Genomic DNA, 21,744 nt, shown 5'->3' on the forward strand with positions numbered 1-21,744 from the left:
GACAATGTATGGAAACCAAGTTGCTCAGCAGCAATGTACACAGTTGCTATTTAGTCTGTGCCAGATAATCCACACAGAACCAGGCTTGATGACTGAAAACAGATAAGTATTTGACAGATGCAGGGCAAAGTGGCTGCTCTACCTGGTAAATCCATAGTAATCTATTGCCAATGCCTGCCAGGCAGCATTTCAAGGCTAAGCCAATGAACAGCCAAGTACAGCCTTTGCCAAAATTTTAGAGCCCAGAGGGTTTGCTTTTAAGCCGTATATCGTGAAAGTCCTAGCCATGGAGAGGGTATGACGAAAAATCTTCTTGCCTTCAGCAAGTTTGAAAACCTGTGAATGCGTTATGAGCTACATAGTATGGCTAAGAAGTAGATCCCTGGGCTCTAAACTTTTGACACAGGCTGTACAATTGACCCTCCTTCCTCCTTTTCATGCCTCTGACACTGCTGCAGCAGAAAAGGTGCAAAAAGTTATTCTGAAGGAGAAGTAGGCTGCCATGAAGACATAGCTAAAGGTACTACAAAATAGAGTAGCTACAGCCTGCAGTTTGACACTTCGCACACAATTTTACGAAGCACAAGTTTAAGCATGGGGGCTACAGAATGTGCCTAGTATGTGGCCCAATTTTGTAGTAAATCATGATCTAGTCCTGCTTCATGTCCTGCCTCATATCCGAGAAGTCAAGTAAAAGAAACAAGTGGTGTGATAGAGGTTGAACAGGCAAGAGTCGCCAGCAAGTAAAAGTTATATCAGAACACTTAGAATATAAAAACAAAAACGGGTAAACTGAGCAGCCATCGCTTACTTTGAAACAGCCTGCAGCAATTTATAAAATTAAAACGAAACTGCCTTAAGGTACAAAATAGGCATTAGGCAGCCAAGTACCATAGTATATAGGTTCCTAAAAATCCCCTGTTTTATAACATCGTACAATCACGCAAGCTCGACTCAGTAGTAAATGGTATTGAAAATACTTCCTGATCATGTCTACAAAAAAAAAAAAAATCACAGAGAAAAGACATTTAAATCACTTAACAATTTCTTGCGTTACCTGAAGGCTTCAGAAAAGAATCCTGCAAATTCATCTCTCAGGGCTTCAAAAGGTGACACTCGCTTTGTGTTGGCAAGAGATTTCAGTTTCTGTAATAAAACAAAGCATTATTTTACAACGCAAATTATCTGTTTATTTGATCTTGTAGCCATGCTCGACAGAAGAATGCCAAAGGAATACAATTCCCTTCCCCGCCTACAACCCTCTAAAAAGATTAAATTAAAGTTCATTCCTTTTCGTTTCGCATGAGAGAAAAACAAGCTGAAATAGGCCACAGTTTCATACTGCACAGGCTTCTTGAACATGTCCTAATACTATTAAAACTTTACAATAATAGTCACAATCAAGAAGTAACAGTGCCGTTTCAACTAGTTCATTATCTCTGAGAGCTAATTTTCATGGCATTCAAAGGACCGTCATTCCCGAGCCATGCACACGCCCATTACCCAAAGTCAGAGTTTCAAATTGGATCCGGTGAAACCTTTCAGAACATCTGTTGAGAATATCTCCTCTCCCTTTCCATTATCCACTTCACTTTGGGCCTAAAGGCCCAAACACATTTGTGTTTACCCCTCTTTCACTACAAAGGCAGTTATAATTATAAGTAAAAAATCTTTTGAGCAGCTCTGCATCTACGTACAATTTTTTTTTCCACGCAAGTTAGGCACGAAGTAATGGAAGCCAAAGAAGTGTAGGGGTTCCCTCAGCCCTCGTTGAAAGTCACCAGGTTTCTCCAAGCAAAAAAATGGTTGAGATCTCCTACATCTAATTAACACTACTTGAGTGCATGACAAAGCAACATAGCACGCCATTTAACTGACTAACCTCACAGCTGCAAGCAGTTTACACCAGGTGTTGCGCACAGAAAGTACTTGTGGAGTTAACTGACACGTCTGCGGATAAAGGAGGTCTCCTAATCAACCATCTCATTCCCAAATGTGATTCTGAGATGAGGCTGCGATTCAGTTTTCACGAGCTACGCCACTAGCTGTGCGCTTGACCCCTTTCGCTCCTGATAGTCCCTCAGTAAGATAACAAATACCGCCGCATTCATTCCGGAAGCATTTGCACCTCTTGGAACTGTGACCGGCTCCTGAGCTTGCCCCACTCCAAGGATACCGGCTCTGCCGCTTCGTTTACATCACCGGTTTCAGGGTTATCAGCTATAAAAACAAAAGAGAGAGGACAACTTGCAACACCTTTCGAGCCCATTTCAAATCACAAAATGCAACAAGAATAAAAAAAACTCAGTACAAGATGTTGAAAAAAAAGAGAAATATCACGATATGTTCACTGTAAACAACAGGTAGTATTAAATCACTTGGCCAGTAATAAGATGCAAAGTAAGTCAGGCCATACATTATATTATTTGCTTGTAACCTATTTATAAACCTCAAGTATCCTGATGCCACAACACACGTTTTAGGGAAGCCCGCCCCTAAACTTTTTTTTTTTTTTTAAATAAGGCTTTTTGAGGTGCGGAGAGAGCTTCTGCAGTGCAGTACAGTCATACCAATGTTGGCCAACGTAAGTGAAAAGGTGGATCATGTCAGCCGGTAAGCTAGTCAACTTACTGTTAAGGGTACTTTTTAAAGGTTTTGGCCTTTAAAAGTGTTTTGAATAAATAATACACTAAATTTCAAGAACTAATTCGTACTCTCAATATTATTTGATGGAATGCAATCTGTATGGCGCCACCATATTCTTTTATGCTTTCTTATATCCTCTGTTATGAAGATGAGTGTGTGCGAGTGTGATGATGCATTGTTTAGTGGTCTTAGTTTGTGGTGATTCACTCCTCTTTATTGTTTTTGTCTTATGTTCATTTTCTGTTTCATTGTAAGGCTGTTACCAGTGTTATATTTCTTGCCTCCCCCCCCTATGTAATACCCTCGAAAAAGGGCCTTTAAGGGTACTTTGAATAAATTTAATAAATAAGACCAATTTCCGATTGATAACGTGACAGCTGTTAGATACACTAAGGCGAGCGATTGCAGTTAGGTATCTGTGTGGCTTGTCACTGGTAATGGTCATATCAGTTCTTCATTTTCAAAAACATGTTACTCTCAGCATTGTGGCTAACCAAACTTTGGCCATCCCACATCAAAAGAAGCATGCTGTTTGTTGTACGCAAAACAATGCTCCCTAATACACACCACTTCTAGGACAGACATCACGTGACATTCTCAGTCCCACCCAAAAGAGGTCACGTGACACATTTCCCAATATGTACGATGGGGTGTTGCTTTGCATGCAATAAAGAGTGCACTTTCTGAAAGCAAGTCTATTGGCTAAAGACAACCAAATTTGATGAGTCACAGAACTGAGAGTAATTTTACTTATCAAAACCCTACAAATTGATATGGCTACCACCAGTGGCCAGCAACAAATCTTTAACTGCAACAAGGTGCTTAAATGTAATAATTAAGAAGTTGACTATATCAGAAATCACGTAAACCATTTGACAAGTCAAGTTGATCCACACGTTTTCTCTGCCAACACTGGTATTGGTACTCCAAAAAAGCCATTTGTGCAGGTCAAAATGCCCCTTTTTCTCACTTTATATTATTTATTATTATAGTTAGTGGTGAGCTCCCCAAGAACACTCGGTGTACTATTCTGTGTAGTTTAGGAAAAATGCACCAGCATCCAAACAAGGAAGCCCTCTTTACAACATTATAATAAATACACATGGTCATCAAGAAATACAGACAACTTAATTCCACAGCAGAAAAAAAATAAATAAATAAATAAAGATTGGAACATACTAGACAAGGCTTCGAATTTCTCTCTGTAGCCATCGAGATGAGTCTTCAGCTCAATGACGCATGAGGGAGCCCGCTGAAGATCTTCAGATGCAAGCAATGAGAGAGTATCGCCCATTCTCTTCTGTAATTCATCAATGGACATAATGCTGCAAGAGGTACATGTATGAGTAACTTGTTCGCAAAAAAAGAAGGCACAAATAAGAATGCTTAGAATGCATATTCCAGAAAGACATTTGATTTCCCCATCACTGGCATGATTCACTTAACTGCAAATTTATGGATCATGGATCCTGGTATTGGAAAGGTATTTAAAAACAGCACATGCAAGCATTCCTTCACGTGCTGTTTTGATTCATTATACTTATACACATTTTTTTTTTCACAACAAAATGCGCAGGTTTACGAAATACATTCAGTTCCAGAAATATGTCACCAGAAACTAAAAGCTATTCCGTTTGGAGCACTGTTGAGTAGCCCTGAAGCCAAGTAGTTGCTGCTGTGTTTTTCAGATCAGATAATCAGCTTAAACATTGTCTAAAGCAACTCAATGCAGACTGTTAACCATCAGAACAGTGTCATAATGTCGGAGACAAACAAGAAACAGATGCTCATGTCCCCGTTGTACCCAACAACGTGGTGGCAAAGCTACACAGCCTCAAGAGGACACTTCTGGATTCTTCAGTTAGCACGAAGTTATACTAGGATTTACCTAAATCGTTCATTCAGGTCATCCTTGATTATGCTAATGCCATATGATACACACTTGTAGTTGTAAACCTTCATACATTGGAAATGGGGCAGAGTGAGACAGGGATTTTTTTTTAATAAACACAAAGTGCCATCTATTTCCGAGCTCATTTTGAAGGCAGAGCTAAGGCATACTTTGGCACTCTTCTTCATCAAAAACAATGGACTCAATCCTCTTTCTTCCCTCGCAAAGTAGTGGAATGAAACGAATTAAATAATGACATAATTAAAAAAAAACATACTGACAAATCCTACGTTCGACTGAGGCATGAATATTTTTCAATTGTTCTTGTACCTCTCATTGCTTGACAAGTAATTGTGTTAGATCCTTGGTGCAGAAAGCATGCCCTACATTGAATCACAATATGCTTAACTTATACTTTGGTGTCTTAATACTTCTGTCCCCCGTGCCTTTGGTCTGCTGGATAACTTTCATCACAACTCAATGTTCCAATGAAAAACTATTATACTGGCTACTTCAGTATTGATATATGAACATGTCCACCATGGACTGTTAATCAACAAGTGCAGCCACTGCACTCCTTTAGGCACGTTCTAATGACTAACCTCCAGATAAAGCATCTTACGAACATATTTAGTCATAAAATATGCATTCATTTACCCCCATCGACATGAAAACTTGTCAATCAGCAGTCCAGTAGCTACTGCTATAGCCACCCCCATTGATCAAAACTAGAATGGCCTTTACCTATTCCATGCTTACGAATTGAGGAAGAGAAAAATTACCGAATCAGCTTGACCAACTTGCCGAAGTCTTCAGTCTCGCTCACAGGAGCACGAAGGTAAGTCATGTACACTTCCCGAAACTGCAAAAAAAAAGAAAAAAAAAAAAAAAAGAAATGAATGAGAAGGAGCCAGAAAGAGAGACTCCAAGCAGGGTTGAAAGCAAATAAACTGCTCACGTGATTTCCGAGGGAACATCCAGGAAGCTTCTTGGCAAACTCATACAAAACGTGCAACAACATTAAACTATTCCCGTGGTGTTCGTGCAGTTCAGTAACCATCTGATGAATCCTCTGTACAGAAAATGAAAAGACGACACTTCACTGCATGTCAACTTGCTGATATGCGTGGATCACCATCCAGGCAGTCAACTCAGACACACTCCTTAACATACAGTCTTAACATTACCACGTTGGGTGAGAGACCACCCGACATGGATACAAACCCTATTTTTAACCTAGCGGTACAAACGTGCTTGCATGACCTAGAGGCATGCAAAGAATAAATCAAAGGCGAGGTCAAGTTAGCAGTGCCAAGTTAGCAATTCACGTTACCCCTATGCCACGGGCAGGAGCTGCCAACTCGGGTCGCTCCTTTCATATGGGAGTGTGATATTAGAATCAGCCTGCTAGAATCGTTTGCATTCTCCTTACTCCGACGACACGCAGGCACGTCAATACGGCTAGGTTGAAGCGTGACTTTATATGTGGACTGGTAGTTTACGCTCTCGCGTTATACCCTAAAAGGATTAGTTTAAGTGTCCCCAATAATGTAGCACCTTACACTGAGGCACGATAGGAGAATAATGTAGCAGGCAAAAGAGGCTTCTGCCATTGCTTTCGCAATTCAACTAGGGTTAGCCAGAACTAAACCACAACTAATTTTTTATATCACCGATATTTTCGGTGTTAGTGATGCCAGCTTAAAAATCTGCATTTAGGTGAGGATTGATGGGATACCTATTACTTGCGTGCATTTTCTGGTTTTAGCAAATAGCAAATAGCAGCGCTCGATGCTTTTCCACCAAGAATAATTCCCACTACACAGGTTTTCATCAAATCCTGAGCTTCCGATAATAGTAATCTTCGAGTTTTCTCAATGCAAAAGCAGCAGCGTCCATTCTTTAGAACATCGGAAGTTACAGACATTGCGCGTTCATTTGAACAAACGCCAACATTCTGCATAAGAAGCACAAGTTGAGATGTGATTCAGTCAGTGTTGTGGAATATACATGCGATCAATCAATTGTCAATCAATGAGAGGCAAAAAAACATGCTCACCTTCGTTGGTTTTTCTGATGAAGGTTTTTTATCCTTCAGATACCTGAAGCACAGAAAATGTGGTGATTACCATTTTCAAAACTGCTACCAGAGATAACCAATGATAGAAAAATTGCGCTACCATTTTGACAAGAAAGTATAAATACTAGTCATTGAGAAATGCAGAGTTGCAATGCATGAATACAAGTGAAAGCACCAAGCAAATTCAGATGGAGCATGGCGTGAATGACGTGAAACTTTTTGTGCACGTTGCTCAAGAACGAAAACACCCCACTTGCAATTTTATTCGAAAAACCACTCTCAAGAATGCAATGCCTCATCAACCTCAACTAAAAGAGAGGTTGGTCATGAGCCGAATAAAACATATGATCTACTCAGCATGTTGCTCTCCCCAGAAGAACATAATACTAAGTGTAACTTGAGCAGACCTAACAGGAATTGCTAAAACTATGCGGCTGAACAGTGCTCGTGCTACAAGATTAGCAACTTGAAGGGAGGGTGGAATTTGAGAGCCCATGTTGTAGTCCTTAACAATGCCGGGCAATGCTGCGGTTCTTAGCAAGTTCTAGTACTTTCACATCTTGAGTACCAAGGCCTGTAACTGCTGATAGTTTTTGCACACCCGCAAACCACTGAAGTTTTTCCCATCATCAATATGTGTGTGTGTGTGTGTGGTTAGAGAGCCTAAAGCAAGGCAAGTGAGGCAACACTTCATGAGGTACAATGTTCAAATATAATGGCATCATTAGTGTCTTCAAGTGATGCCAATAATTAAATCAAGTTGTACACCATTTGATTGCTTCTAGTGGGCCCTTTTAGTATGTAATCCTGCAGTTGATTATGACTGTGTGCATGGCAGATGCAAGCCAAATGATGACGATGATGATTAGTCAAACAGTGCGCTCAGCTACAAAATGTTTTCCTCTAAGTCACAGCACCCGTCAGTATTTGTACAGAGTCAAAGATGTGTTGGTTTCGGAATACGAAAAAAAAAAAAAAAAAAAAAAAAAGGAAACATATGCAGAATTAGAAAAAAATTTGTGTGTCACTTTGAACCACTGAGGTGCGATAAGGCGAAAGCCTTTGTTTGAAACTTCGCTGATTCCTGGTTTTACTGCACCTGCTTCTGTAAGCTGTGCGGTGCGGCATTCGAGGAAGCACCAAATGAAAGGGTCCCGGGCGCCTGGGTTAGTATGACGCGATGGCGTAAGCTACCAGCCAACATATAAAGCCCCGCTTTAACCGAGCCGTATGAACGTGCCTGCGTGGCATAAGCCTTAATACGTCCCCCTTTGGGGGGCGTGGCACCATGGTGGCCCACCTTGACCTATGGTGGCCGTCATCTTAGGTGGCCGCAAAGTGCGACATCTTTTGCGAATGACAGTAGGAGCCATTAACGGCTTTCGCCTTAATTGTCACGTGCCACACAGTGACTCATCCGAAAGAAAAGGAGGTGACTGTGTTGATAGAAAAAGAGGTCAAGGAAGTGCGAAGGATGTTGGCCTAGCTGTCTGCTTTGCCCCTAGTTCATTATTTTAAATTTTCCTTTTCAAAAATTCCCTAAATTAGTACACCCCTGTTGCAGAGCTTAAGAGTACCTCTGATATGATGGCTGGCTGAGGATATCATTCATTTCCTTCTGCGACATGCACTGGAGCACATCCTTCAGCTCCTCTTGACGACAGCACAGAAGAGAAGCCGTGTTGTGGTAGAAATGCTCGAACACACACACCTGAACACCGACATAAATGACGAAAATTTTCACGTGAGGGACGAGATCCAACTTATCACAAACGTTTCTTTAGAATGTGGGTAGTACAAGACGAATTTATCTTCTCACAGCCCAGACATGCAATTGGGGAATGATAGCTGCCAGCTATGCTCTCACAGTGGCATAACCTCCCGGCACTATTTTGAATACCCTAGTTCTTCTAATCAATGCAGATTCCCTCTGGCCACACATTACATTCTCTTATTTTGCAGCAATCGACTACCAGGCACTTTTCCTCTTGGACATCTATCAGAGATCCAAAATTGATAGATGCTAACACCGAAGCATCTGTCAATTTGTCAATAAAACAATATTTTAAAGTACTGATCGTGAAATTAATTTGCATGATTAAAGGTTCTTATTAGGCACTCAATCCTGAAAATTAAAAGTAATTATCGAGAGTGTAATTTGTTTCTATTAAGTTCTAATGAATTTCATCACGATCTAATTATGAATGGAATATTTATTTGATTCAGGATGTGATTTGCAACCTTATGCCAAACACAAGACAAAATAATGATGAAATTCAGCCACAGCAGTTAAGCAAGCATGACAGAGACCAGTTCGGAAACCACACATCACACCGCACCTCTTAAGCAAAGCATTTTTGGAGTAAGTTGGGGAAAAGAATCAGAACGGTTCTTTTAAAAGCCTCGTTGCAGGAGTAACAGAACTTGCCTTTAGCATCTGAAGCAGGTTCGTTAGCGAGAAGTCGTGAAACAGTACAACATCGACAATGAACTGGAACACATTGTGGCCAAGCTTGAAGGAAATTGAGGGCTCTAGAAGGACCTGGCAAAAAAAATTGCAAACATTTGTTAGGTCCACACCGGAGCATAACATCTACATGCTGCAAAAGCAACTGTCTCAAGTTACCAGAATACTATCAGTGAACCTATAGTGTCATGATTAACATTAAGAAGGAAACTCGCCTGTTTACAACAGCTATACTAGGCTTTGCCGTTTGTTTTTGTTCTACAAGCATCAGCTTATTACTTACTCAGGTAGGGACAGGTAAAAATAAGTATAAATGAGACCCTTCAGAAAGATTTACTTAGTCCATGACATGTATATGCACATGAGGACCCAACAGAACTCACATTATTAAGAATCTAGAAAGTAGAAATTTTTTCTGTGCACTATTGTTATTTTCCTTAAACAAATGTGGAAATTTCTGAAATTTGAACCCCATTAATTAATACATATACTGAACCTTGTTGATATGTTCCTGGTTCGTAAGATTTCCCGGTGTAAATGTTTAAAAATGCGGGCAGTGAAACTGTCCCGTAATGTTTTTCTCTCAGTTAATTTTTTTTTCTCACATTTAACACATTCCCAGACAATACAAGTTCCAGGCTTCTATGTTGAAAGTTTTTCAACACTGTAGTCATATGATATGTGCAGAGAGTGGAGATTCTGCTCCCAGAGCGACGCAAAACACGTCGCCGCTGCCGTTTGTTTTGCTTATTGGAGAACCCCTGTGGGGTCACTGCGAGAGGGAGGGGACTGCTGCCGTCCCCTTCCAAGGCAAGTGTCTCCAAGAACTGCTGCTGCTCAATAATCCTTCTGTTCTTCCCATGTCGGCCTCGCATCTCCATTGGGCCACCTCGTGATGTATTGGGCTCGTTTTGACTCAAGGCCGCGCGAGAAGCGAACGGGGGAGACTGCCATAGACTAGGGCTGTAGCAGGTGTGTACGTTTTCCTCTGCAGGTTCCCAGGCTTCGGCCAGGGGACCATGGGTTGTAAACGCGCACACCTTTCTCAAGTCCCGCAGGTCCGAAAAGAGTCCGGCGCTCGTCTGAGCGGCGGCGATGCTTCTGAGTCAGGAGGGCCTTATTTAGCACGATTCTTTGTCCCCACTAGACAGTGCTGGGGGTGACGTGCGTTGAGCTATCGATGAGCAACCTGCGTCGACATGTGCTCCGGGCATCCATCATCCTCCCTCGTCATGTATCGCTCACGCTTCGACCCTCTGGCTAGCCGGGCGGCCTGAGCGCCCCTATCTGCCGTGAACACGAGTAGTCTTTGCACAGGGTGCAGTGTTGCGGCCCCGCTTGGCTACGGGTTGTAATGAGGTCTGGGGATTAGTGCAGTGCTCGCAATGTGGCTTTCGGTATGATCAATGCGTGTCCCCTTTCAACTTGTGCTGTTGCTTCCTTCAGAGCGGATGTGCAGGCACACAGAGCATGCTGGCTGTGCCCTCGGCTTGCTCTGGCCCGAATTTCCCCCGCAACCGATACCACATTAGGTTATGTTATGTTAGGTTAGGTTAGGTTAGGTTAAGTTAGGCTAGGTCAGGTTAGGCCGCCAACCTAAACTAACCTAACCTAAAGACGACATGAAGAGCGGAAGTGCTGCAGCATTCACCCATTGTACTGGCTTTTCTACGGTGTCTGCGCAAAAATGAGTAAAGCATAAAAGGCTATGCGCTAACATGTGAGACGGCCGTTACCACAGAAAACACGGTGACTTGCTCATTGTGCCCAGGACGCCAGGAGCAGAGTATCTGAGAGCTGAAAATAGTCGCTCAACAATTTTTCGGACGCGCAATTTTCCGGACCTGCCTGATTTTTCCGGCACCGTCACGTGCTCCATAGACTCAATATATAATACTGATCGAAATTTCGGATGCTTGAAACTTTTCTCATTCAATTTTCTGGACTCTTTCTCTCTATCACAGGTCAAAAGCTATGAAAAATCGCCACAAGACTACTGCCATCTTGGTTTTCCATAACTTCAAACTCGCGTTGCATGCATCCCGCATACCAGCTATACCTTCGATAGCAGGCACCCGTTGCGAACTGACAACAGATGCTGGTTTTACTTCATTAGCAAAATATCGGGTGTCCCAACCAAACATGATTTCCAAGAAAGCTTTGCGTTCCAACTCCAGACAGTTGCCAGAGCTTGCTAGAGAGACCGTCGTTATTTTTTCTTTTTTTGTGACCAGGCACACAGATGACTTCTACCGCTCCCACGAAGACAGCCCCCCTCACCACTTTTTTTTTTTTCTTTCATTTGGGAGAAAAAGGAAAAAAAAGAAAGCCGCTGATGTAGAGTCACATGTGCAGCGCCTCTTTGCTTGAACATTGCACACTGCACAGCTCCGATCGTTGTGCCGTTTTCCCACAGAAACACACTAACCACTTTTTCAAGCCATCCGATAATAGTGTTGTTTTGAGTGCGAATTCATTTTTTCGGACTGCCCGATTTTCCAGACGCTTCGGGGCCAAAAAATCAGTTGGCAACTGTACGTGCTTAACTCTTTCCCTACCGCGCCCATTGAGTACAGTTAGCCCGCTAACGATGACTTTGCGCACCGATTTTCAATCCTTCCGCGTCGCTCACGGACAAGCAATGCTATCTAGTGTGTAGTCGGATAACTGAAGTTTAGATTTTGATCCTGCGTACTTTTTTCCCGCGAAGTGTCTATTTTTGAGCGCGCTCCGAACACGCGGAAACGTTTCGGTAGCATGCGAGAATGGCGGCATCCGCGTCTACGCCACGCGCTTCGAAACTTCACAAATCTGACAACTACGCACTATCTACGACCAATTTTATCGATGACCCAAGCAGAAGCGACTTTGAATTTACTGCCAATTATCGTCAGAATTCAGTTCCGACCCCGCTGACGACAGAAACCAGTACGGAACACCGGCAGCCGCACTCCAACCCGCTAACGATGACTTCGCGCGCAAATTTCGGTTATTTCCGCGTCGATAATGATGATGATGATGCACCATCTAACGTGTAGTCAGGTAACTGAAGCTGAGATTTTACTGCTGTTTACATTTTTTCCTGCGAGATGGCTATTTTTTACCGTGCTCCGAGCACACAGCAGCGTCGGAGTCGCATGCGAGAACAGCGGCATCCGCGTCGACGACGTGCGCTTCGAAACGTCAAAAATCTGACGATTCCGCACTGTCTACGAACAATTTTATCAATGACCCAAGCAGCAGTGACTCTGAAGATGCTGCCTTATCGTCAGAATTCAGTTCTTACCCCGATGACGATGGAAACCAGCCCGGAACATCTGCGGCCACACTTTGTTGGCCTGTTTTGCATGTGTCTGGGACCACTCTGGATTAGATCACATACTCTGGATGTTTTGCTTGCGTTTCTGGTATCATTTATCTCATTCCCAGGGTGTCAACATCATTTGGGCACGATATCTTGCCTCCCGCAATACAGGGAGTAGCATTCTGCCCAAGGGAACTGAGTATCCATTTTGGCATGGCGCTCTGCACCGGCCCTCGTTGATTGCTCAGTTTGCGTCAAAAACATTATTCAATACTGAACTTTTACTTTTTTACAGGGAGTGGCCAGTACAATGCTCTGTATTTTGTATATCTCAAAATATTTTTAAAAATTTTTTTGTTTCATTTAGAAGTGCATTTCGTCAAGTTTTGCTCAATTTTTTTCTATAATCTGGTTTTGAGGAAATTATATTGTGTGTTACAACCAAAAACTTCATATTCAAAGTTATATGCCTAAAAAGCGAATCTATTTAGCTTTCGTTTCGTGTATTGTATAAATTTCAGACATGATAGTTTTTACAGAAAAAAAAAATATACTCAAATCTACAGAAAACAGCCATTTTGCCCACGGTAGGGAAAGAGTTAAATACAAGCAGGCCGGGTTCGGAGAATGTAGCATGAAGGACATGAACATGGCAGCAGCCAGCTATTGCAATGGCTTCTGCAGTGCTTAACCTCACTATCACTACAGTTTTTCAGAACTATACTTAATGCTTAATGCAAGTCTTTGAAATTATCTTCCCGGTATCAAGCACGACCATGTTCTCATTACCTCGCATGGTCTCTTGCATCTCCCTGGGGACTACTTCTCATGAGACAACTGAAATTCTCAACTGAAAAAAGGGGCAAATTTCATGAGCTTTGATTATCATGAGCAGACTGCAGCAGCCATTGTCTAATTATTTTTTTGCACTCTGGTAATTACTGTCTAAAATTTAAAAACAAATTTTATGGATTCTAGAATATTAAGCCACAATTTTTGGATAGGGCACTGTTAACCTATAACTACTTAAGCAGTTAAACAGAAAATCCAGGAATGGAAGTACTACCTTTTCAAAAACTTGGCTCAAGTATTCTGTCACAGGCATGGAAAAAAATGTCTCAATGGCCAGGCACGATGAAGCACTCTGAGGGATCAGGTTATGTATTGCCATCACAGTTGTCGAAACACCAAAGATGAAAACAATGGGCAGCTTCTCCAGATAGTTGCTAGAAGAGCAGGGAGATAAAAAACAACACAACAGGGTCAAAGTCACACACCTCAGTATACAAATGCAAATCAATACATTTCTCATAATCTTTACTTTGACCACATGCTTTCCTAGGGTATTAACTGTATTCTTCAGTGTGTTAAATCTCTCAAAAATATTCTGGTGTTCCTATCTATATAGAGCCTAACTCATCCTAAAGCTAACCATCATTCAGGCACCTTCATTCGAACTTGTACTTCACACCCCATGGTTTCTTTTTTTAATTCTGCTCCACACAACTGTACATCTAAATGCATGAACATGCATCATCGGCATTGAGCCACGATAGCTGTCAATTAGCAGACCAATTAAACACAATGCAGAATCCTTCAATGTGCTTTATTTAAACCAGCTACAACTGCATAAGGTGCAGCTGTGATGAAGATGAAACTTCAGCAATTATTACTTGCCCTAAATTAGACTGCACCTGTTCTTTCATGAAACTTACTATAGCTAACATTATCTATGTGAGCTCTGGATTACACCATCGCCATTCATATCACAGACAACTGGTCACAAACAAAAAGGCGTGGTCCCTCGACGCAATCACTCTTACTAGGATTTCGGACCTAGAATGAAAATGCTTTCCATAAGCAACTACTATACTATGACTACACCTGCTGTTTCATGAAACTTACTACAGTGAACATTATCTATGTAAGCTCTGGAATAAACTATCACCATTCATATAATAAACAATTGGCTACAAACAAAAAGGTGTGGACCCTCGACATAATCACCAGCCCCTCTTCCTAGGATGTCGGACCTAGAATGAAAATGCTTTCCACAAGCAACTACTACTATGACTACACTTGCTGTTTCATAAAACTTACTACAGCAAACATTATCTATGTGAGCTCTGGATTAAAACATCACCATTCATATCACAAACAACTGGCTACAAACAAAAAGGTGTGGTCCCTCGACGTAATCACCAGCACCTCTTCCTAGGATATTGGACCTAGAATGAAAATGCCTTTCACAGGCAACTACTACTATGATTACACCTGATGTTTCATGAAACTTACTACAGTAAACATTATCTATGTGAGCTCTGAATTAAACCACCACCATTCATATTACAAACAACTGGCTACAAACAAAGAGTGGCAAGTGCATTCCTTCCGGTACAAACACAGGGCCATGTGGTTCATCGTGGCGACCTTGAAGCAGAGCCAAGGTCAAACTGGTAATTGCCCCGTCTAGTGACGAGCCTTGCACAGTGCACTATACTTTGGTGCATGACCACACGACTAACTGACCACTTGGCTATGACGAATGAATGACCTTTGACTTTTGACCTTGAAATGTGTTCGATTCTCAATATACGACGCTCGCTGAAGTTAGCTATTTCTGGCACACGCCTCCTTGCCTACAACACCGTTATTAGACCAATCATAGAATATGCAGTAGTTATCTAGGGCCCTTTTACAAAGGTAAACATAAATAAACTAGAAAGAATTCAAAAGAAAGCAGTAAGGTTTATATACAACACTTACGGGCGAACGTCAGTAAGTGACCTAAAAAAAAAGCGGCTTACCCTCTATTCCTAACAGAAATCGCACATGTCGCTTAAAGTTTTTTTTTTTTCAGTTAGTTAATAATCACTTCAACGTTGACACCTCTAGTATGCTTACTTATTCCTCAGCGTATCAAACTAGAAGTCATCATTCCCTTTCTAAACATCCATTAGTTTGCGAGTTAATTGTTTTAAATATTCTTTTTTTCCAAGGACCATCACTAATGGAAATAGCCTCACAGATGATGTTGTCAGGCAGACATCATTGCATTTGTTTGAAGAAAGCGTGAAAGGATTGTCGCTGGTGACCTTCCTGCCCTTTTGAGTGCAATTCTGTTTTGTTTGTATGCGTTTGTATTTTTATATTTTAACACAATGTTTCCCAACTGCTATGATCTTGTGTACAAGATTGCAGTATCTATAAAAAAATAAATTAAACATCAGAGAACACAAGACAGGTGTGCGATGACATCACAAGTGGTATTAGAAAAAACAAGAAAAACAGAGCTGCGACTCATCAAACTTGGTTTAACGTGTTAATTTTTTTCACACTGATCCTCAGGTCCTGTCCCCAACAAATGCATTAAAAAGGCTCCTCTCAATTTGAATATCACATAACTTAAACAGATTTCCTGTCTCTTCAAGTTTCCATCATTCAGATCCGACTGCATAATAATCAAACTGAAATCAAATTGAACATGACAAATGAAATGACAACAGAAAAATGAGAGATATTAGCTCATAAAGACTGAACCCATCAGCAATATCAGCAACATTGAATTTCATTTTGGAAGTGCGATCCCTTCACTTTGAGGATATTAAATAAACCTGCCTTTACATTTTTTCCTGCAAGCTGCTAGCATTGTTATGCGTTTGTGTTCATGCTAGTTATCATTTGCTCTTGATTTGACGCTAATGGTGCATACATCAGTGATAAGGCCAATAAATAAATGCTAGTCCACAAAAAGACACACATAGCAGAGCAGAATAAGAGTAAAAGGATAAAGTATAGTAAATAACTTTTGAAAATTAAATGCCAGTCATTAGTTGTTGCTAAAAACTCTCCTTATACAGTCGTGCCCCGTTAATATGACCCCTGTTAATATGACCCCCGTTAATATGGACGACCCGAATTATGGACAGTTTTTCTGGGGACGAAACCTTTTCAATGTATTTATGCCTCGTTAATATGGAAACTCGCTGTCCGGACAATAGATAGGGGAAGAATGCATGCGCCCCACTTGGGCCCATGTATTTTTCTCTCGTTAATATGGACAGTGCTTGAAAAAAAAAAGAAAAAAAAAAAAAAAGCAGAGGAGTCCGAACGCAAGTTAAAAAGGGCGCGCCGCCCGCGAACCTCCGCGACAGCCAATACGGCGGGATGCCTGAACGAGTCCTGTGGGGTTGCAAAGAACCAAAGCGGGCGTGTCGCCGTTCTAAGGGAGGGGGAGCGCAAGAGCAGAGAATAACGTAGACAGCAAACCGAGGGTCAGCGTAAGAAAGACACCGAAAGGGGAGAACCAGGAGATTTCTGGGTGCAGCGGAAGTGCCGCCGCAGTCGGGAAAACAGCAACATGTGGTTGCAATAAATTCTTCTGAACGTGAACAGAGAGGCCGGTAAAAGCGTAAGAAAGAAATGACAGGAAGAAAGACAAGTGCCTACAGTGGCAATGAGAACTGAAGTTTTCTTTCCCAAAGCGGAATGTATGTTCCATGAAGCCGTTAACGCTTTTCGGTGAGAGTTAAAACAAACTCACAAAGTAGAGCGACAAAAGAAAGGCGACGTACGAACACGCAACCGGGACTGGGCATCCCGTCCTGGACGTTTTTCTCTCTCATGCTCCTGGTTTTCGTCCCTGTTGCGCTGCCGAACTATGCACACTAGGCGGTCCGTATGTCGGCTTCGCTTTGAGTCAACAATGCGGCCTTGAGAAGGTCTGAGCTCTTCGTAGTCGGCTAGCCGTCGCTCTAAACTATACTTCAGATTGCAGTGTTTGTTTTATGGGAACACATAAAAACGGCGCCAAGAAGATGGGATGTTCGATAACCCTCTGCATAGCAGCTTGCCAACTTGACTCCCTTGCTTCCTTACAGAAACAGTACAAGGCAAAAAAAGAAAGAATCGGAAGAACGAAAAGGCAGAAAGGTTAACTAGGCAAAAAAGTGCACAGCATCAGGAGCCTGTAACCCTCAACTTGAGTCTGGCTTTTGGCATGGAGGGAGTAAAACGGAAAAGAATAGAGCTGAACGCAGGCGCGAAGAAATCTGTGAGTATAAGCGGCAAAAGCCATCTCAGTCAATCCAAGCTGCGAGGGACTAGTATTGACAGCTCAGCTGTTTCCTCGCCTCAGGAGAATCTCAAGCAGCTACTTAGCGGCTACTTTGCTCAGTGACGTGGCCATTTTGGAAGTGGCGGTGAGTAGAGAATCAGACGCTGATTCATCGGCCAGTGAGGAGTTTGTGCTCGAAAGTTCGGCCAACACAAAGCCCAACATCACAGGTGTCATGGTAAGCGAGTCGCTTCAGACTGCGCTACAATTTTTCGACGACGACAATGGCAAGGATAATGCACTCAAAACTGCCGGTGTTCTGTGAAATTTTGAGTCCAGTGTGCACCGTTATGTACAAAAGCAGTCGTTAATTACAGTTCTCTTTTCTCAGTAAAATCCTTTTTGTTTTTATTCATGACTCGTTATTATGGATGACTCGCTTTATGGACAGTTTTGGTCGGAAACCAAAGTGTACATACTAACGAGGTACGACTGTATAAAATCATGAGAGAAAGAAATGGAAAGCAAGTTTTTATCTCCAGACACACCCTACATTCTCAATAACAAACAAACATGCATCTGTGGAGAGATTCATACAGAACATACAGAGAGGACAGAAAATGCCGTAAGAAAAATTACCTGCAAATCAAAATGAAGTCCTCCAACGCTGATACTTTGAACCCTTCTAGGTCTTCCAGTATGAAAATAACAGGATCCTCCTTACGAATTCCACAGGAGCTCTTTTGTCGCTTTGATGGCGATCTTTGGGTCTAAGCAAATATATAGGCAAGGAGTTTTTAGAGAGCCAGCTTATCAAGCCATCCAACAGCATGACCTTTTAGTCGCTTACCTTGGAAAGGGCTGACTGACGCCATTCTGTCAACATAGACATCGTGCATGCACTCTTCTTGAGTTCTGCGTCTTCATATCCATGCCCCTGAGTGAAGGCAATTATGTTATTTGACAAATTTGGAGTACTGGTGGAAATATCTGTACAAAGCTTAACAATTATTTTTGATAATAAAAATGATTGCCTTAATTTCCAGCTACCACTGACAATTTGTGGGAACACGGAACCCCCAAATTAATAACAATAGTAAATTAAATTTGTTATGATTATTATTATTATTCCAGTAATCTCTGTGCCGAGTAGTGTGTACACACCCTAGGCATATGTCAATATAGCACCCAACCCTGAACAGTGTGAAATCGTACCAAAATTCATACAGGCAGCTATGGAGGAGTTCAAGCCCAGCAAACTGTGGCTGATCCCACTTAACCAAGCTTGTGCTCTGTAAACTAAGTTCGGGCAGTTTGAACCCCCAGCCAATTTTTTTTACTGACTGCATGCATTTGCTCATTAATGCGTAATTATAAACTCCTGAAAAGAACATGTGTGCAGCAGTTGTGCATATGACTGTGGGAAAATTACAAAGACTGTTTCGAGACGTTGGCATTAGAAGGAACTAAGAGCCTCTATCTACAAGCAGGCATTCTCTTCACGTAAAAGTTCTTGCACGGCATTAGATTTGAATGTTGGTGGGCATTTTCAATGAAAAAATTGACATGCACCTCAAATCAATCTGATACAATGACAGTCCCTTCGTGCTCAGCTAAATTAATGTCATTTCCTGTAGAAAACTTGCAAACAAAAAGCTGCTCAGCGTATCAACTGTCATGACCTTCTCTCTTATGAAAGGGAAGGAGCCAATTGTTGCGATATTTTAAGGATGAAGATGTAACATGGTGCACATTCTTGCTTAAATATGTTTAGTAAAGTAGCCTATGAGGTTTTTATCATAAAGTTTAACATACCAAAGCAACTCGTATCTTAAGAGGGAATAGCGGCTCCAGATAATTTCAATCACATGGGGTCTCCTGACTACATGGGAGCCTAACGTTTCGCAGCATTCGAAACGGAACTACTGCAGCCAAAATTGAATCCAGGTCCCCTGGCTCAGTAGTCTATATAGGTAATTTTAGCAAAAAATGTATTTAACCCTTATGATAGTTACAAAAGCTCATTTTCTGCACTTTTTTTTCAGCAGGTAGCATGTAAATTCTGACCCCAGCACATGTCGTAAACTGCTCATTTTCCAAGGTATTAAACATTATTACCCCATGCAAACTAATCTTTTAAAGCTGGTCATTCTTCCCCTCCTCAACTTCTAAATCACAGGCTGGAATTTTCCACCTGGATTGCTTTATAGGCCACCCCAAATAAATGAAGGTTAACAAGATGTTCCCCACACTGCCACAAACATTTGTGCAGTCAAACTTTGTTACAACGAACATGGATATAGCTAATTATTGTACAGAATGAAGTAATATCAGAGTCTGGTTTGTCTAGGCTTTATTTCTATCTATATAATTAAACAAAAAATTTAATATTTGATGCGCAACCAGTTATAATGAAGCAGCTTTTTGCATTCACATGGCCAAAAATGGGCAAAGGAGCCAAAAAAGGACCATAAAGAAGTGCGACGACAGAGAATCGGAAGAAAAAGAGCGAGCTCTATAAAGTGCCAAGATTTAAATAAATCTGTTTGTGCGCGAAGGTAACCTCCCTACTCGAGTGTTGATTTTTGCTCTCCAACACTGAATGAAAGGTATGATTTCATGTCTATATACACCTATTAATTAACAATTAAGAATAAACTACAGGGCAACATATAAAGCCCCACTTTAACCATGCCTTATAAACGTGCCTCCATGGCCTAGGGATAATGTGAATGTAAGGATTTTGGCAGGCTGATTGTGATACCGCCCTCCCATATGAAAGGAGAGACCCGAGTTGGCAGCTCCTGCCAAACGTAATGTCAGGAAGCCCTATGTCCTGTTAATGCTCGGCCATGACAGCAGCCAGCTACCACCTCCCACGACTTCTTCCAGCCTTGGATGTAACGGACGGACAGTCACCACGAGTATGAGCACTTAAAGCCTTTCTCCTTAAAAATTGTGCTTTTGCTTCTTTGGGTTGTCCATATTGCAGCATAGTTTTCTTGGTTTTTGTTCCAAAAGCAACACTCCGAAAGCCAAAGCGAGACCATGGGTGGCCTCAGCTACGCCGTGAAGAGGCGGAGCTACGGTCTCCTAAAAAAAATCAGCCTGCCATGGCATTTGAATTTACGTTACCCCTATGCCACAGGCAGGAGCTGCCAACTCAGGTCGCTTCTTTCATATGGGAGGGTGATATCAGAATCAGCTTTCCGGAACCGTTTGCATTCTCATTATCCCTGCAACACGCAGGCACGTCCATACGGCGTGGTTGAAGCATGACTTTATATGGGGGCTGGCAGCTTACACTCTCGCGTCATACTCTTAAAGGACGAGTTTAAGTGTCCCCAATAATGTAGCACCTTACACTGATAAGGCATGATAGGGGAATAATGTAGCAGGCAAAAGAAGCTTCCGCCATTGCTTTCGTAATACAACTAGGGTTAACCAGAGCTAAACCCAGACTAATTTTTATTAGCAGAGTTGTTTGTTGGAATTTGTGAGCGTACTCCTATAACGAATATAGGATATAACGAACACATTTTTTCACCCAGTACTGCTTCATAATATACAGGTTTGACTGATTTTGCTGTCAATTTTCTTTGTGCATGTTCCTTTTCTATAAGCAACTACGTATGCCACAAAGATGCCACAACATTAACAGAAAAAACAGAACTTTCTATTGGAAGAGTTGAGAGTAAAGCCAATCTGATTACCAGACAAAATAACAGATGGTGTGTATTACACCAAGAGGCTCCTCAATTAAAGGTTACAGCAATGATCAGATGACCTATGCAATCTAAGTGGGCAAGACAAATGGGCTTAACCAAAAGGAAGTTGGCGGAAATGAAATTCACACTGAGATTCTTTCAGACGAATTCACTCACACTAGATTTACACAGCACTTTGGGCGATGCTTCACAAAGTCCCAGTTAGGTGACTGTGGGCACTTATGTGGTGTTTGTTCACCTGGAGTTCTAGTGAAAGAAGCTTTTTACTGATGCAGTAATCAAACTATTTCTGTCAATAGGAAGTCATTGTTACCTGCACAATGTCCATGACAGCCTTCTGCATCATAGCTGCAATGGAACTACAGTCTTTTGCATTAAGCCTCGCAACCATCTGAGTGACAGACGAACGCAGCTTCGATTCCAAGAGGTTGAAGATGGCAGTGTGGTCCGACATGTTGACACCTGAGGTCCAGAAACAGTCGGTGTACTGATTTACTCAAGCTATCAACATGAACAAATGGCAAATTTGCTGAATATATAGAGGCATAGCATGTAGGCAGAATTAACTTATT

At 41.8% G+C, this 21,744-nt stretch overlaps 1 protein-coding gene across 3 annotated transcripts in view; it reads right to left on the bottom strand.

Moving 5' to 3' along the window:
* Nucleotides 1-21,744, bottom strand: part of Orc3 (origin recognition complex subunit 3) — a 32,599-nt gene that overhangs the window by 3,779 nt on the left and 7,076 nt on the right. For all 3 annotated transcript variants that reach the window (XM_084589542.1, XM_084589555.1, XM_084589550.1), the window contains exons 5-16: nucleotides 21,486-21,634; nucleotides 18,295-18,381; nucleotides 18,084-18,214; nucleotides 13,455-13,614; nucleotides 9,046-9,159; nucleotides 8,195-8,328; nucleotides 6,597-6,639; nucleotides 5,496-5,609; nucleotides 5,320-5,399; nucleotides 3,826-3,971; nucleotides 2,129-2,220; nucleotides 1,058-1,146 (exon numbers count right to left, since the gene is read on the bottom strand). In XM_084589542.1, the coding sequence (XP_084445668.1) occupies nucleotides 1,058-1,146; nucleotides 2,129-2,220; nucleotides 3,826-3,971; nucleotides 5,320-5,399; nucleotides 5,496-5,609; nucleotides 6,597-6,639; nucleotides 8,195-8,328; nucleotides 9,046-9,159; nucleotides 13,455-13,614; nucleotides 18,084-18,214; nucleotides 18,295-18,381; nucleotides 21,486-21,634 (1,339 nt within the window). The remainder of the gene's footprint in view (nucleotides 1-1,057; nucleotides 1,147-2,128; nucleotides 2,221-3,825; nucleotides 3,972-5,319; nucleotides 5,400-5,495; nucleotides 5,610-6,596; nucleotides 6,640-8,194; nucleotides 8,329-9,045; nucleotides 9,160-13,454; nucleotides 13,615-18,083; nucleotides 18,215-18,294; nucleotides 18,382-21,485; nucleotides 21,635-21,744) is intronic.

The sequence above is a fragment of the Amblyomma maculatum genome, chromosome 1 (assembly GCF_055883805.1).
Source record: "Amblyomma maculatum isolate TAMU_Amacu chromosome 1, ASM5588380v1, whole genome shotgun sequence".
Taxonomy (NCBI): Eukaryota; Metazoa; Arthropoda; class Arachnida; order Ixodida; family Ixodidae; genus Amblyomma; species Amblyomma maculatum.